Source organism: Lineus longissimus, chromosome 11, assembly GCF_910592395.1.
Source record: "Lineus longissimus chromosome 11, tnLinLong1.2, whole genome shotgun sequence".
NCBI lineage: Eukaryota > Metazoa > Nemertea > Pilidiophora > Heteronemertea > Lineidae > Lineus > Lineus longissimus.
Genome location: NC_088318.1, coordinates 1,010,786 through 1,028,460, shown reverse-complemented (window position 1 = coordinate 1,028,460; position 17,675 = coordinate 1,010,786). Strand labels below are relative to the sequence as shown.

Below are 17,675 nucleotides of genomic sequence, written 5' to 3'. Positions count from 1 at the left end.
GTACGCCAGTGTTGATTTAGCAGTTGTTTTGGCAAATAAATGTTTTCTGAAGTTTCTGAAATCAAGAGTACTACTAAATAAGAAGCTAACAAGAAACTATGCATTTTACCGTTGTTGCCGACGTATGTGTACACTGAACTTGGGATGTGCGTCGGCCCCGTGTTGAAATGCCGTCCAGTGCCAGTTGGTGCGTTTTTCGCTGATTTGCGCAAAATTCAACATATCTCAAAAGTTCAATGGTTGACCCTCGATTTTTTTTGAATTTTTTTGTAGCATAAGTAACTGTCTTTCACGGGAGAATGATCACTGCAAGAATTATTTAGGAAGAAATGTATAATATTTGGGGTTTCTGTGATTGTCCGGCTCAATAGGCAAAATAAGGCCTAGGCCCTATTGGCATTTAGGGTGGAGAACAGATCTAGGAGGAAATGCGACGCTATTTATTTAAAGAAATAAAATGGCCGATTTAACATCCTGGGCCCAGTTGTTAGAAAGCATGTTAGCTGGTAACATCATGTTGACATGTCGTTACGTGTACATCGATGCACACAAAACAACATGTCAACATTATGTTACCAGCTAACATGCTTTCTAACAACTGGGCCCTGCAGAATAAGTGGAATCGGGCGTTTCCAGTGATATACGACACAAATGGGTTGTCCTCATGCAATCACTTTGGAAACGCATTTTAAAATAGATGTTACGTCCTGTTAATGGGGCACGTCATCATCGCGTACATTCGGGAAAAACTCCCTAACGAGACCTAAGACTAGTTCTTCGGCTTGACTGTGCATTGTGTGTGGATCCTATAAACAAACAAACAAGTTAAATTCCAAAATGGCTTCCAATGTGCCGTTGGCACCGATTTCTTCGGATGGAGAGCCCCAAAAGTCCGCTTTTTATGCATCTGGTATGTTTATATCTGGTTAAACAACGCCCTTAACGATAGAAGGGTGACCAGGTCTTGTCTTTTTCTGAACGTTTGTCCTGGGTTTAAGATAAATCGCCTCCTCTCAATGACTGTTGTATCTGTCAGTCACGAATGGCAAATGCACGTCCGATGCACGTGAAATGGGCCTACACACTGTAGTCTGTACGTGTAGTGTAAGCTGGTGTGACAGTAATTTGCCTCCCCAGGAAAAAGAATCCTACTTGCTCTCAACACTTGTTCAATGCCAGTAGATAGATTGGTAGATTGATAGATTGAATTGGCTGGAATGCCTGAAGACCAGAACAGTGGTCTTGATTGATTGACTTTTCTTGTCTTTGATTGAAACTAAACTAAACACTTTTTCATCATTATTCATGTTTGTTTTGTAATTTGTATGTTTACCGTTGTTGGATGAGTATTGGTAAGGCTGACTGTGAGAAGAAAAGTTGGCTTGGGGCTTTGGCCAACTGAGTACTTCACTTCATGTTTTTTAATGTTTGTGTCCTGTCTTTTTTTCTCTTTGACTTTGACTCTCCTAGTTTGTTTTCTCTGTGACAGGTTTAGTTGGGAGTGTTGGTGTGGCTGTTGGAAGAAGCAGTGATACGATGGAAGTGGAAGAATGCCGAGGATCATGTGGGATGGAGGAGGTGGAAGAGGAGGGCGAGATCTTGGCTGCGTCATCGTATGTACTACCAACAGAATTAATTCAAATCCTGTCATGAAATCTCCTGTCATGAAATCTCCGTCATAAATGCCACTATTTCTACTTCAGGTTTTTGGTTTCTTGTGATATTCTAACTGACTCCATTTCTTGATTTCAGAGCTAAGACTGACTCTGATGAATCCAAGTTTAATATAACGATAGGCCATATAGAAGACATAGTTATGGGTAAGTTGGTCGGCGATTGAAACGTTGGTTAAAAACATCTTTCCTTTTCCTTTCCCAACTAGAGCTCTTTTCCCAATCAGAAAGAGTTGGGGAGAGCATCACTGGGAAGGAAGGTCTTGAAGTGAATAGGAACGTTGTTCTACTCCAATATGTCACAGATATTATCTCCGTAGACAAAAGTTGCACCGGACGTAACTCTAGTTGTAGAGTACTGATGGACCTGCCAACTTCTGATTAATACAGTTACATTATATTTCCTTGGATATGTAGTCTTCAATTAACACCAGAAAACTATACATGTATGCACAACCATATGCACAACCTTTTCTCTATATTTCAGATGACCGATTTCAAGGAATGCAAGAAAACTTTTACGAAAAATATTACCAAGAATTTGATGATGATGAAGAAAATAAGTTAATATACACAACGATTCATAATGAATATGTAAGTGAATATACAAAACATCATTAGGATTGAGCAGTGAAAGAAAGTCAGACCAAGCAGAGCTGAATCGGTGATCTATTTGGATTCCAAAGTCTGCCTGGATTGGTGTTCGTTCTTGACATTACTTATCTCTGGAAGAAGGCCGTTTAAAAAGTTGGCTTTGGATGGCATGTAGGTCTATTGAGTATTATCCATGATTTCTTTGTCTTACTGGTATTTTTCTTGAATACTTGCTTACTTAGGCCTCTCTGGTCCCAAACATAAGACCTCTGGGCAAGACCGCCCTCAATCTTGATTTTTGTTCAATCAAATGTTGTTTCTTTCAGACTGAATTAATAGAAACCTACCTCTTAGAGCAATTATCACTTCAAATGCCTGACTTTGACATGGAGGAATTTGCTAATCAATTGAGGTAGGTCAAGCGAATTGGCAGGGGGGCTATTTTGATACTTGTAGGGACATTCATATAAGAAACTTTGAAGACCTAGTTCAAAATAGTTTCATGGACTTACAGCAAGCCCACCTCAGGGTCAGAGTAGTTTCAGCCACAGCCCATTGCCTCAGTTTAGTGTCAAGCCCTATACTATTGTGTAATCAAAAGGAGCTTTTCCCCAAAAATAGTATTTTGACTGTGACATTGTCAGAACTGTGGTGTTCCAGCAGAGGAATCATATTGTTCTCGAGCCCCTGTGCTGTCCAGAAGGACTCCAGACATTGACTACCAGTACCTCACTTAACCGTCACGTTTCCTCATATCTGTTTTCAAGAAGTAGTTTTTGACCGAAGAAATATTTCTCTTTTTCTAGTGAAAAACAGGAGAGCGGTGGTGAAGAGATGGAAGGAGAGATATTTGAGATGTTGCTCACATTCACAGACTTTTTGGCCTTCAAAGAAATCATGCTGGCTTATAAAGCAGTGAGTAGGACATTATTTGGATGAAATCCCTCTGAAACTTATTATTAGTTCCTTCAGTTGTTGGTAGATTTTGCATATAGAGTGCTTCATGAAATCACTTTCAATATTTGATGTTTTTGCCTTCTCTTTCAGAGTAAATTAGGTACTGCCATAGATCTGAGTGAAGGCCTACAAGTGACGTCTCTTGGAAGTGGTGAACCGTCCATAGCCCCACATGTCCACACCATTGACTTGAACTTTTCGTCAAAATGACAATTTTCTGCTGATGACGTTGTATCGTGTCCGAGTTAAAAGCAAAATACTGTTTAACCTGTTTGCAGGTTTTATAAGATATTGTGCATTAATCAAATCCATCCAGCTCTGTGTCGTGTCGCCCTTCAGCTTAGTCATACAAGCTATCAGCTCTTGTGTTAGCTTGTGTGGATGTTCCTTGGTGGACAATTGGCCTGGAGAAGGTAATGTTGAGCTTGATGACTTGGATAGTTCTGTATTCTGAAACACCTTGTTGCCATTTTTTGTCATCGGCCTTTGAACTTTTGAAAGACGCATGTAATTATGGAATTCTTTATAATGTGTCTTCTTAGTTGAAATGCCTTTCAAAGGCTTTGACATCACGATTTTGTCAACTGACTCTGCTGTCAGTAATTCTATCAAAGAAATATTGATGAGTTCTAAATCCGTCCTTCATAATAGCAAAGACAAAATGTGTTCCTTGACTTAGGAGGTCGTTTGGCTGTCCAACATTCAACCAATTGGTTTTGAGGGTTATAGTCTTGATCGAATGTGCTAAAATTACACCATACAGGTTGACTAATTATCCTCTGTTTTTACACAATTGTAATCAAACCGTTAATATGCATCGTAATCCATCCACCTTAGGAAATCGAGCCATCCATTTTACACATTGTAATTCCTGTATCCATCGACTTTCTGAAAGAATACTCCAGTGTATTTCAAACTCAGTCAGGAGCCATCACAACTTGAAGGGGGCAGCACTGTAATGTCACTAGAATTGGAAATGTTGGTGTAATTTCACCACTCTTCCACCTCATAATAACCTGTAAAAGGTTGCTGAGAGGTGTAGCAGAGGGTACCCTAGAGACAGCATCTTCGGCACAACACAGGGCAATAGAATACTGTTGCTTTGTTAGTTGTGCGAACATCTGGAATGCGATGACTCCTGACTGATTCAAATGTATTCGTTGCATTTCTTGCCAAGTGTTCATATTATTATTCCTTCCAACCATCTCTATCAAACACCATCAAAATTACACCAGTATTTGTACGTTTCTATGACACCGAGTTCCATCCATGGCATTGCACATTCATCTTAAATCACACCAACTTCCCTCTGTTGAGGTGGACTGTCTTTGCGCCGGCTTAATAAGGGTTGACCACAGACACCACCATTTTGGCGAGAACCTGAAATCCTAAAGCAAGCAGATCTCCTTCAAAACAAGGTGAATGCCCATTTTAAAGGTGGGAGTCATTTCTTTTGTTTTTCAGAGAACGGCCTCCCAGGTAGTACATGGGTATTCACTTCATTTTGAAGGAGTTCTTATTGCTTTAGGCTTTCCAGCCAAAGTGGTGGTGCCTGTGGTCAACCCTTAACCGAAATGGCATTATCTTTGGCCCAAGCCCTGAGTCGCTGGATGCTGATATATATATCATGCTTAAGAAACCCCAGTGATTCACATCACTGCCTTATAGCAAATTCAGAACACTCGGGGCTAAGTATGTTAACATGTATATTTCAAAGACTTCTGAGTTTGTATATACATGTAGAACACTTGGTTTATCACATACTGTACAGGACATGTGAATGAATGGCTTTATGTGCAAATACTCTGTTCCCACAGTTAATTGAAGATTGTGTGACCAATTATAGCTACTAGTTATTTCCTCATTATGCAATTAATGATTTTAGAAGTGGATCAATCACCTCACAATAAGTATCCGGAGTGATTCTTTTGTTGTGTGCGCAATGCCTGTATGCCCTGACACAAACAGTGCCACCCAAGGACACTTGCATGTATTCCATGAAGTGCAGAGCTGTCTGTTGATAAGGTGTAGTGCACAGAGGAGTAAGCAGTTGATGGGGCAGCAAGTTACACACTGCAGAAAATGGCCATCCTGTTTTGCTCTCTGTCGTAGCGTGGCTTTCCAAATTTAACTGTGCGTGCAGAGTATGTGATTTTGTTTGTGTATCGGGTATGTTTGCTGTTGATATGTTTCATATGTATACTGTACTGAATTCAATGTTAATACAGTCTGTGTCATTTTTATGCAAAGCTTTCCTTTTTTTCATCCCCTAGTAAAGTGCTGAAAAAACCCCTCTTCCTTTCATCAGACCTCAGTTGGCCAGATGAATAGCACTTTTATACTGTACAGCTGTACTGTCTCAAAGCTCCCAGCGTAATACAGAAACCTTTCTGTAGATATCGAAGAAGCGGGACTTCTCTTCCACACGGTCACAGTATTTTTCATGTCTTAGAACAATGCCTGGTTGTGACATTCCTGTTAAAGCACCAGTTGTGGTGACATGCTTTAACAATGCCTGATTATTCTTGTAAAGCTCCTGTTGTGACTTGCTTTGACAATGCCAGGTTGTGACATTCCTGGAAGACTGCGATTATATAGAGTTCACGTTTTCACATGTAACGTGTCAATGTTCACTTAACGTTCGTGACATGGAGAACGAACAAGTCATTTCCAAAGAGCGGACTACATCCGATTCACGATGTCACTTTTCACCTTGCATCATGTCTTCAAGCCAAAGTCGGTTACTCGTAACTCTGGCCTATCCGCACCAGTTGTGACATGCTTTAACAATACCTGGTTGTGACATTCCTGGGAAGTTCCTGGTCATCAATTTCATCTCAGTGGTTCAATTGGTTCAGTCAGTTCTGTTGATTGGACCTGACTGACAATGCTATGAGATCTGTAACACCCACTAGGCGACTGCAATAGATCACTTCACTCACTGTGAGAGTTACTTACCTAACCCAAGGGGTTTCTAAAATAAAACTTCCTTGCGTAACGTGATGTCGGACAGGCATCACACCAGCGCTTGGTTTTGTATTCACACACCTTTGAGGACGGATACTTCGTTCTGTATGTTATACGGTGTACCCGATCGTCCCATGCGATGTCGCTAGATGTACTAGGAGCCGTCGCGGCCTCCGGCAAGTCACCTCTTCAGTAATTATGATACTCATGTTATGGTAAGTACAACCAACTTTAAAACCCTTGACAGCCCCTGACAGAGTTTACAAGAGTCTGTATTCTGTAGTTATGGCTGCTGGTAAATTCAGGAGCCGTCGCGAATGTGAAAATTGTAGCACGTGCTTGTATCGGACGGTTTTGCTGTTTCTATAAAGCTGCGACGGCACATGGCCGAGTTTATAATCATATAATGTAGTTTATCGGTATCTGCTGTGACGTAACATGATCCACAATTGAGGCCTACTGCGAGAAATTTGTGGAATACGTTCGTATGAAATGATTTCAACAAATGAATGAGGATATCTGTTGTGTGCCAGTCTTGCCGATGATGTGGTTGACCCCGAGTGAGCATAAGACATGTCTTCCAGCCTCCCGAAGCAGCCCGACTTTGTCATTCTATTGTACTCCTGGGGACGCCGCCGGACCTCCTTCAAACGGAGTGTAGGCTCCCGGGTATACATTTCCCAGGTACCAGCGGCCCTCTAGGTTCTGGGGTCTTGGGGTCATTCTGATTCATATGAAAATCTATCTTCTTTCATGATCACTAGAACTAACATCATTTTGCCTACACTGGTATCGAAATCCCGAAGTAGCTCTCTCCTCATAACTCGGCGACGAACTTTGCACCGGATTACCCCCGCTTCCTACACATGATATATGCGTCCTTGTTGTCCATGCGACACTATACAATCGCCCGGCAGGTGCCCCCTTTTCCACACATGCCCCCTTCCTGTTGTTCATATCGCACCAGTACAGAATGCACGGCCTGGCCTTCCCATCAAGTTCTACCGTGTGGACTGCCCAAACTCCCTGTATACGCCATGCATCATGAATCAGACCCCAAACCAGACGGTTTGAAAAAAACAGAATGACGAAAGGAAAATAGACGTCAGCGACAGTGAAATACGGCATGTAAAAATGTTTCCTCTCTTGCGCATCAACCTTGGTTCATCAAGTGTCTTTCAATAGACTCTGGTTCACCTTCGTCACCTCCCCCGAGAAGTGTTTGGAGAGAATCCTTTGTTGTATGCGCAATACCTGCAAGACAAAAGAAGAGTCACCCAAGGATACTTACTCCAGGACGCGCTGGCTACCTTTTGAAACGTTCCCCAAGCAGACAGCGCCAGGGTAAAGCCTTCCCGCCGCTGTTTCTACCTGTTCATTCGAGTCTTCCCGACCATGCGCCGTGCCGCGGTTAGCTTATCCTACACGAACAACCAGGCCTAACATTCCTCTTACCAGCCTCACCATTTATAGCTAGCTACCTGAGAGCATCACGGCCTAGCCTATTCCTCAAAGTAGGGGTGACGCTAGGAAAAATTGAAAAAAACGACAAATTATATTTGATGAATAAACCAAAAGCGGGCCAAATATAACAAAACTTTGTTGCACAACCTTGCAGGGGGATCTTTTGGTTAATTTTGCGCCTTCCTTCAAAACTGTTGGTAAGATTTTACAGGGTAGCGGCGATGCGCGGGTTGCTGCGGTTTTAAGTATCAGATTGTGTTAACATCAGCTGGCTCCTTCTCCATGTTTTTCTAAAGACGCGGCAAGTTTTCGGAACAAACTCAGGTAGGTGGAGACAATGTTTTACCCCCTCTTCCCCAAAGATTCAAACAGGAGTTCGGTTGGTGCACCTGGGACGTCTCTGGTTTCATAATTTGGATACATGGCTTTCTAACGATGCTAATAAAGGCTGATTCTAATCGCTCCTCGATGCACTTGGCTCGCCAGACGAGATAAGATGGCGGCAAATGGGACTGCATGATCAAAATAACAACAAAACGAGAAACAAACACATAAACAGACAGCCGGGAGATAAAATACAACAGTAATTATTTCTTTGACTTAGGTTTCAAAATTATGTTACTGATTTTGAAAAAAGCCAAGGTCGTGGTCTGAAAACGAGACTTGGGAAAGGTAGGCCCAGTTCACACATGACTACATCAATCAGACTACCAATAGAAGCCATAGACATTCCTTCTTTATCAACCCGGACAATGCCAAGGGAGCTGAGAAGCCAGGTCATGTGGCTCGAGAAAATAAGTGATTACTTTTAGTTGACAGCCACCCGTTGACAGTATTCTGGCTCTCGACGTGGCAGTACAGCAGTTTTTACTATTGCAGTTTTGGAAGGCAATAACGCCACGCTGGTATTATACCTGACCGCGCCCATTATGAAGTAACCACCTGTTTCCAGATTAGACTCCGCTGCAGCGGCCATCTTATCCTTACCTAAGTAACAAACCAGCCTGGTTGCCAGTCTATCGACTCCGATAAAATACCTATCACTTTTGATATCAAACCGGCTCTGGTTAAATTATGGCTTCATTAGTTAGTTTTCTGTCTCATTTTGGCTGAAATGTAAAAAGTAACACATCGATTGATCTGGGTCTGACGGAAATCGTGCCCAAGATTCAGGTCTTTTTCACTCATCCTGCGTCATTACAAATACTGAAATATTGAAAACCACTGGATATACCTGGATAGTGTCTGACGGAAATCAGCAGTTCCTTAAATTGCTACGTCATCGAGGTCTACCTTTTCCGGAAGGGGAGTCGAGATGCGGTGGTTGCTTGCACTTCGACGCGATAAGCGATTATATCAATTTTCCTTCCTCCGTGAAGCTACTTTGGGTTGAACATACAATCTTGGCAACCTGTTACTGCAAAATGAAGAAAACTTCGTTCTCAGCGGTGTCAGTGGTAATCATCTTACGCTGTCAGCTAGACCAAGTCTGTGATGCGTTTCATGACAAGACATCCCTCCTTGAATGCCAGCATTCGCGTTCCTCACACATACCAGATGGTAATAAGAATGGCAATGAAATAGTAATAAAACCAATAACGAGTCTGATAAAGGGCCTCTTTCTCCTGAAAGCCGGATTGCAAACTTTCGCTCTGACAATGTTTACCAAATAGATGGTTCGTGAGGAAATCTCTTGCAAACATTCGGTGAAAGGAAGTGGTCAATATAATTAATGAGTTGACTCACATAAAGTACCTAAGTAAGAAACCACCAAGAGCATCAAATTGTTAGTCTGTATAAAATCATAAGAAGGTAGGGATTCTTACCAATATCGAGCAGCATTTAACGATCTCCAATGACATCCAAGAGAAATATCGGCGGTCTCCATGACTGCAATATTTGGAATGGTTCAATAACATGTAACAAGTCACGGAAGCCAATCACCAGCTGAAACCGTCACTGGGCGTAGAAAGATACTTCAACGACAGAAAAAAACTGCGGAAGTCATTCTGCTCTCGAATGTGAGCATCTGTAGCGAAGTCGGGTAAAGCGAAACCGTAATGGGCGTGTGTGGCAAAGCAAATGGCCAAAGTAGACTCAACTTGACCATCATCGTCAAGAACATGTTCCACCATGTATACCATCCAGTGAAATGAGAGGCACAATCCATGGTCCCGTCTTCTTTTCCCACTCAACATGAACTTGGCTTCAATGATTTACACTTGGTGTTTTTGTAGCCGGAAAAGGGCAGTGCACTTTCTCCTGGCAGGTGATGTGAGAGAGACAGGCAATACTCGCTCCAACCTTAGAGTAACCAGTCTGGTTACTCTAAGCTCCAACCAATGCCAATGCAATTGGATCGGCAGTCAGTGTTTCCTTCTTCCTGTTTCGATTTAGGACGAACTGGGCATCATCTCTTTGCACTCAGTGTTTCTCTTGCCGAAATGGAAGTGCACTTTCTCGGAGCAAGTGATTGCTGAGTGACAGGTGTGGTTTCTGTACTTGATGGCCCTTCTTTCTTGTTGTGCCGATCAACAGATAACGGTATAGAATGTACACCTAATCTATCCAAGCGCCTCATGCCTCGGGCAGTAAAAAGAGGCCACGCACCCGTTACTTCAAGCATGTTACAGAATCTTTCTCGATCACATAACTTGTTCATCAACTTCGATAGGAATTCTGCTGCTGAACTGTAGTTCAACACCAACTCACTCTTTTCCATACATGTATTTCGATACGTTGCTGTCATAACCTTCAACTGAAAAGCTTTTGAACGTCACTCAATTTTTCCCCTCTCCATGTATACTTCAAATGTGGCAGAAGAATCCATTATCTGTAGTTTGTTAAGAGAGTCTACGTGTGGATAACAGTCAAACATGTGTGATCAACATCTTTCGCTGGCACGCCATCATCAGCAAATGAACTAGAATGAACTCAAATAATCAAATTTAAGGTTGCTATGAAGCGAACTCCCACCACAAACCTATCGGGCGTGCTGGAGACCCATCGACTCCCGCTGATCATGCTTTCAACATATCTCAAAACTGAAGTTTGGATTTAAGATGTCTCACTATTCTGTGTGGTCCAACAGTGAAGACGACAGCATGGACTTCATACCAACAGCTTATCACGCCCACAAACTGTGCTGATACCAGTTTTGATACCTCAATGGAATCCTGAGTTTGGTGTTGAGTGTCCAACCCACCAATCTTTCAACTACAACACGTACTGGAAAAAAATCAGTTGAGCAATTCATCCACTTGAAGACCATTCCTTATATAAATACGATTATAACCTTCACGTTTCCCAAATATCTCCTACTTCCCCAGGAGTACTCACGCCTCTCTGGCCCTTAGGCTGGTAACTGAAGCTCCAGGTTACAATGTACCCCTAGGATCGGACCACATCCTACGCATGTTCATCCTTCAGTACCGCCATTAGTTTTAATGGCGAATATTCTTACCGTAAAACTCAGTCAAAATGGCTTGTTTTTGATATTGCTTACAAGCATCTGGTGTAGCTTTTATCCCCGTCTTTTTACTCGCTCACTCATCGTTTGGGAAGCCATTTGACTCTCTCGACCACCCAACAGAACCACGGAGGAGCCCATACGATAGCATATTGTTTACAACATTTGAAAAAGAAGTTGTGTTGATGGCTTTGCCACTGTTGTTGGCAACGGAGCTTATCTTATTCCATATGAACAGGATGTTTTTTTCACATGCCCTCGAGCTGTTTACATTAATTCTACTGAAATGCGACCAATCCTGATGAGCTAGATTTCTTCCAGCATAAGTAATACTATAGTGAATTAAGGAATCACAGAGCTAGATGTTCAAGGCAACGCTTTTTAGTGAGCAGAGCTAAAGATCCTCGCAACTTACATAAGGAACGCCCGTTTCCATATCTAGATGCAACTCACGTAATTTTCTTCAAAGCCTTGCAAAGCATCAGTCACTGATTAAGAGCTGGAACGCCGCAGCCGATAAGCTTTTTTATTTTGGGTGCAATCCAACAAACTGAATGTCGGCGGGAACTTATTAGTGGGATGTCGATGAGAATAAAAACACCTCTCAGCACCCTTACCCGATTTCGCCTCAAAGTTAGCACCCAACTGTATGCTTACGCACCTGACTGAAATTATACCCGGGTGATATCTACGGCTAATTTCGAAATTTTCCGCTGCGGTGACTTCTCTTCAACCACCTGTTGGTTCAGGAACCGCTCGAATAATGAGCGATACTCCTCCATACATTGAAATAAGAGCACCCCGTTGAAGCTAATCTGTGGAATGCGTCATTGAAAAACGTTCCCTGTGGGCCAAAAGCCCGCCCAAACGTCTATTCAGCCAGCCAGGCATACTCAAAGGGTAAGGGTGATTTCAGCCCAGTACTTTGACTGTAATGATAAGGTTTAAACTTCCAACCCTTTTAGTTGTTGCTTTCAACAGGTTTACAGAATCTGAAAATGTGCTGCAGCCGATCAGCTCTCAGGGCCAGCAAATGACTTTTGGTATGAGTCTCGCGAGAATAGAGTGTGGTGCACCGAGTGCACTCCTAGCCCACACCCCTGACCTTGGATGCTTACATTTAGATTCTCCTGGGACTACCTCACTTTGCACTGGAGGGCCTTGTTGTGATACAAGCTCCTGCGAAAGATCAGCACAGGGCGAATTTGCGCCAGAATGGCCATGTTTTGGTTATGCACGCATGTTATCAGTATTCTCTTATTGATATAACACTAGTTGGTTGTTTTTGCGAATGGCCAGCCGGTGTAAAATGTAATGTGTATCCTAGTGAACATTGTATGAACTGCTTGTTTGTTTCATACCGTACTACCGGCATCCAGGGTACGAGAGGTACGACCACCTGTTCGCCATTACTTTAAGTCAAGGAACAACTTGTGTGAACCAATAACACTGAGCCCATAACTGGTTATGTCATAACATTAACCATAGTACACACGGCTTACCCTTCGTCTGCTCATCAAATATTTGGCTGCCAACTACCCTAGTGCATGATTTGGCAGGTTGACCAACTGTCCAATGCTTTTAAACGCTGTAGACATAATTTAAAGAAGGAGTTTTGACCTTCCATTATTTTCACGCATTTTGACAGCCATCATTCTCCATGCACGTTCCCTTCTTTTTACTCATCCACGACAATCGATTGGTCCGCTGTCGCGTAAAACCTCTTATCTTAATATCAAGCACCATGCTATTACAAAATGCTATTGGCCTGGCTTCGGCAATTTCTAACTGCCTTCATCGGTGCCAGTACCAAATTTTATCTTTACCAAGTCAAGGTAGAGACTTTCAATCAAAGCTAACCGGAGTTAGCAGACTATTTTCTACAAATCATTCTACGTTGAGCTGCAGGTAACTTGACTACCTTACTGTGGATTGAAGTTGTAGACATTTCAAGTTGAGTTGAGTCATATCCGTTATTGGTTAAGTGTACTTGAGGTCGGGTCCTCCTGACCAGCGTGGATGGATCTACTCCTTCGCCAGGGTACCTGTCAGATGTAGCTTGCACTTCCCAAGGTAAAATCTTGCACGAGCTTCTAGTCATCATCTGGCAATTGGAGGACCAAGTCGGTGCAGCTGGTCTATCATTGATCTCATGGTTCTCGGCTGAGAGGCGGGTGACTGAATGCATTGGTAAAGGTAGGGCTAGTGACAGAAGAGGTAAAGGCTTTTTGGAGAGAGTGACAACAGGAGGTAACGGCTCTATATTTCATTTTAATTCTTGGATTAAACTCTGACAGATAAAAGAAGGTAAGGCTGAGTGTTAAGGACCATGGGCGTGGATTCACACTACTCTCTGCAACTGGAGTAGCCCAAGAAGTTAATAAGCTGCTGTGACAAGATTACATTGGATTATCCTTAAGGCGCAAATATATATAGTGCACGTTTTGACGTGATGTAGGCCTAACGTGTCAATGTTCACTCTTTGGTGGCATGACGAATGAACAAGTCGTTTCCAAAGAGCGGGTTACATACGATTCACGTTGTCACCTTTCACACTCACGTCGTCTTTTTAACATGGGTAACTCGTGACAAGTGAAACTTGACAAGTGACAACGTGAACTCTGTAAAACCCAGCCTTAGGCTGGAGTTATACAGGATTCATTTTCATGTTTCACTTACAGGTTAACTGACTTAGGCTTGAAAACACGACGTGAGGGTGAAAAGTGACATCGTGAATCGTATGTAGCCCGCTCTGTGGAAACGACTTGTTTGTTCTTCATGTCAGGCTTGAAAAATGAAGCAGTGACGCGTTATTCATATGAAAACGTGAACTCTGTGTAGTATAATCGCGGCCTCCGAGTTCGTTTTCAGAATCTGTCCAATTTGGGGTATTTCGTGTTTTTTTTCATATCGAGAGTAGAAGCACTGGAGTTTATTTTTCTAAACAATAAGTTGCACATCTGTTTTCGATCGTCGTACGATGTCAGTTTGGTAAGTATACGCCTACCAAACGGTCAGTCTGGTCTGAACGTCAATGACAAGTATGATGAAGGATGCTTTTCTCGTATCATTTTGCGATGACAAATCATTGGTAAGTACGCGAATTCCCTGCTCTACCGTCAATATCTAATGCACTTTTTGATGTCCACATTTTTCCCTATGGTTCTGGGTCTACTATTGTGATCGCTAGGTCTTCGTCCTTCTTCTATCTCTGGAACGAAATCAACTATCTGATTTGATACAAGTGAGCTCATTGGTTCAGTGCTGTATTGACGCTCAACGATATACTTCTCCGGGCTGCAAAACACTTGTCCTCTCTCAATGACTTGAGAATAAATTCTTTTCGCTAGGACTGTTGTCGGGAAACTGTGTAATCTGTCCCCGTATCCCTCGGTTTAGTTATTTGATTTTTCCAACAGCAGCTTTCGTCAGCGAGAAGGTAACCTCTTTTGAAGTTGAGGACTGATTGAGCATAAGAAAATGTTGATTTGGGAACAGCTGTTTGGTATCGCTCGTCAAACCTCTCACGTTGCTATAAACCACCAACTACTTTTTCTCCCAAAGAAGGTCTATCTTAGTATCGAAGACAAGTATTTTTGCAGACAGGTTGCTCAAATCAGCTGCCACGTAACGTCAGTAGACTAGGTAGGCCTTCTTTTACTCCACCTCATGTACTTTAGCTTGGTATGCTGCGAGCTTAGCTGCCTCCCGTGCTAAACACTTGCATGCTTGGAATACTCCTGTCACTGGTCCCAGGTCTCCAAACCTTGCCTTGCTAAATCAGTATCCTTGAAATACCCATCTACTTGTTTGTGTTTACAAATGATTTACTTGTTTTGCTACTGAGGGATATATTTTTCATTGACGATGGAGTAAGATCTGAGGTCTTCGGTGACAACAACTTTTTCTAAATGATATCCTCAAGCGTGGTAACAAAATTGTCATAGGCCCAGATCAGCATTATGATTTTCTTTGACACTTTGCTACAAAATAGTTCATGTGTGGCGGCATGGTTTCATTGCTTTCACTATCGTCACAATTTGGTTGACTTGTATCAATTCGCATCACGTGGTAATTGGAATCACTGACAATCTCGCGGAACGAGATTTCACGGGATGCCACGGAAATGGTTATAGTTACCTTGGCATTTGTTTATCCGGTCAATAAAAACGTTCCTTGGCCCACTCTTATTTCACGTCTAGCTCAATCCCCTGAACATTAACTGTGGACTGATTGCCTTGATGCACATGAACTCCATGTTAGCCGAGAGTGAAATAGATGGATGTCCTACGGGTAACAAGATAACACGGCATCAGGAATATGACAGCCACCGATCCTTGTTGAGGAACGGTTTCTTTCACTGTACGTCTTATCTATCCATAGCTCTAGACCAATAGATTTTGAGATGGAGACAGGCTTATCACAGTTATCACCGACTCAACATTGTTGGACAACTCTTACTTATTGAACCATTTATTTCTGCCTTTATTGGGGAAGAGAAGTCTTATTGCATGCCATACGTAAAATGTGCTTCAGGAAACAGATATGTTCAAGTTTCTCATTAACCACTCCAGCCAGTGAAATTGACCGGGATACTTTGGCAAATACCACTGTGGACTGGATCGATTTTTAAGGCTTCGCCCGCGAAGGATTATAAGAGGCATCTGTTTGGCCAATGCTCTCACGAAGCCTCACAAGATCGCTGTTTAACGAAAGTGGTGAATGCGAACGTAGTTGCCACATGCGTGAGATCGCCATTTTTGGCCGAAACAAACCCGCTAATCTACGTGGTGGTGATTTCCTTGGCACGATGTGGTCATATTTTTTTTACCATGCCCATGTGTCTCTTGGCACCCGTTGGCCACACTTTATAGACCATTCTTATCACCAACAGGTGGGTGTTTACATCTCTCCATCCTCTTGGAGCCATTGCTGTCAAAGATTAACTTCAATAGGTGATGCCCCACGGCGGCAACAAGGGTAGACGACGTTATCTTCTGGTCGGAACAACGATGTATCGTCATTGCCTGTAGATAAAGTCATTGACCTGCATAACAAAGTTTCCCTTGGCAAAACTCTCATGTAGACCTTTGGGGTTTTCTGACCTCGTTGATTCATTGTCGCCCAAGGATACCCTGAATGGCAACACAGATACTGTAAAGGTTGTCTTTTTTACCATCAAAAGCTGTAGAGGAGTAACCTTCATCCTTCCAAGTCGAAGAGTAGTAAAATATACCTTTCATGCACACGAAATCACCCAGCCTAATGACTTATAGCTACCGCTTTTTCAAGTATTCGCTCGAGTTTCTGCGTAATCAACTCTCCATCAGTAGGAGCTCAACCGGTACTATCAAGTATGATCTAAATCAACAGGTTGTAGAGTAATCATCCTTTGCTCAATCTTATCCAACCACCACCTGCTTTTGCCTCATCAAATGCTCATTTCATGTATCATGCAATGCCAAAGAATCTGGAACCCGGGAGAAAGCGTTGTCCTGTAACTAATTGGCGTGTCGAACAAGAAGTGCATTTACCACTATTTAGGACGTCTGTTCAGGTATTGGCCAATGAGATTCATCATGGCACACGTGACACACTGAAATACATGGCTGGAACATGCATAATATTAGTAGCTTTCTTCTGATTGGATAATACCTGATCGAAAGTCCCTTATTCCTGCTAAGGAAAATGGCGGATGAAGTCTTGAACTCAAGCACGAGCTCAGGCTAAATAAAACTCACAATGCTCTCGCCTGCATCTGCGTCACATTTCAGAGCTAACCAAGTCATAGCTCATCTAACATTTCTTTCTGTTGCAATAGACGGATACCTGAACAACACTTATTTCATTGGGTAGCGGCTTTTTGATGGGAAAAAGCTGATGATTTGAGATGAGTTGAACAGGAGCACTACCAGGAATGACTTACTTACTGCTGTACTCACTTCGCATCAACATATTCTTTGCTTTACCTCTCCCCAATGACTATTCCCCACCCAGAAACTTAGTCCGAAGCAACTACTTGTTTTTACTCTTAGATGAAATTGAAATGACTTAGCAAGCTTATACTTCACATGGATAGCATCATCCTCGCATACAGTGGTTTGCAATACACTCCGCTCTCGATTTTACAATATATGACGTAGGAGTGGAAAAACCCTGAATCTCAGGATGGCATAGCATTCGAATGTCAATCGAACATAAAGCATACTTAATGCACACACTACATCAACTGACAACGACCAGAGCACAGTATGCTGGACCACAGATTGATACACAACACAGAATACATGCTTTCACAACTTTTCAGTAAATCATTCGATGCTTAGAGCGATTGATATCATGCTAACTAACAGTATCTTTATTGCAATCATGAATCCAACTTAGCGAAATCAGAGTCCCAAAGAAAGGGTGGTGCAATTTTTTTTATTTTAGCCGGAAAGGAAATACCAGACTCCAGATAATGCTACAACATTAATTTTGTCCTTTGTACCTGTTTGCTGTATCAGCAAGAATTTGAGTTCCTTCACCATTGTCTCGATCCCATTTCTATC

The 17,675-nt window shown here is 42.4% G+C and overlaps 2 protein-coding genes across 6 annotated transcripts in view; both read left to right on the top strand.

The window, feature by feature from the left end:
- The first annotated feature begins 833 nt into the window (after positions 1-833).
- On the top strand, positions 834-5,467 carry LOC135495579 (ADP-ribosylation factor-like protein 2-binding protein). The gene is made up of 7 exons (XM_064784375.1): positions 834-910; positions 1,490-1,613; positions 1,753-1,820; positions 2,161-2,267; positions 2,594-2,679; positions 3,074-3,182; positions 3,315-5,467. Exons 1-7 carry the CDS (start codon positions 838-840, stop codon positions 3,432-3,434), a joined length of 687 nt encoding a protein of 228 aa, XP_064640445.1. The 5' UTR covers positions 834-837; the 3' UTR covers positions 3,435-5,467.
- Positions 5,468-7,718: 2,251 nt separating this feature from the next.
- The window catches only part of LOC135496401 (uncharacterized), a 26,230-nt gene continuing 16,273 nt past the window's right edge, over positions 7,719-17,675 (top strand). The window contains exon 1 of one of the 5 annotated variants that reach the window (XM_064785742.1): positions 7,719-7,979. The gene's annotated coding sequence lies outside the window, so the exon portion shown is untranslated. Of the gene's footprint in view, positions 7,980-13,191; positions 13,321-17,675 lie in introns of those variants that run through there. The other 4 variants (XM_064785737.1, XM_064785739.1, XM_064785743.1 and 1 more) reach the window with 4 other exon arrangements.

Coding starts and splice junctions, on each gene's coding strand:
- LOC135495579 (XM_064784375.1), top strand. CDS start 838: ATGGCTTCCAATGTGCCGTTGGCACCGATTTCTTCGGATGGAGAGCCC. Junction 911..1,489: donor GTCCGCTTTTTATGCATCTG/GTATGTTTATAT, acceptor TCTCTGTGACAG/GTTTAGTTGGGAGTGTTGGT. Junction 3,183..3,314: donor TCATGCTGGCTTATAAAGCA/GTGAGTAGGACA, acceptor CTTCTCTTTCAG/AGTAAATTAGGTACTGCCAT.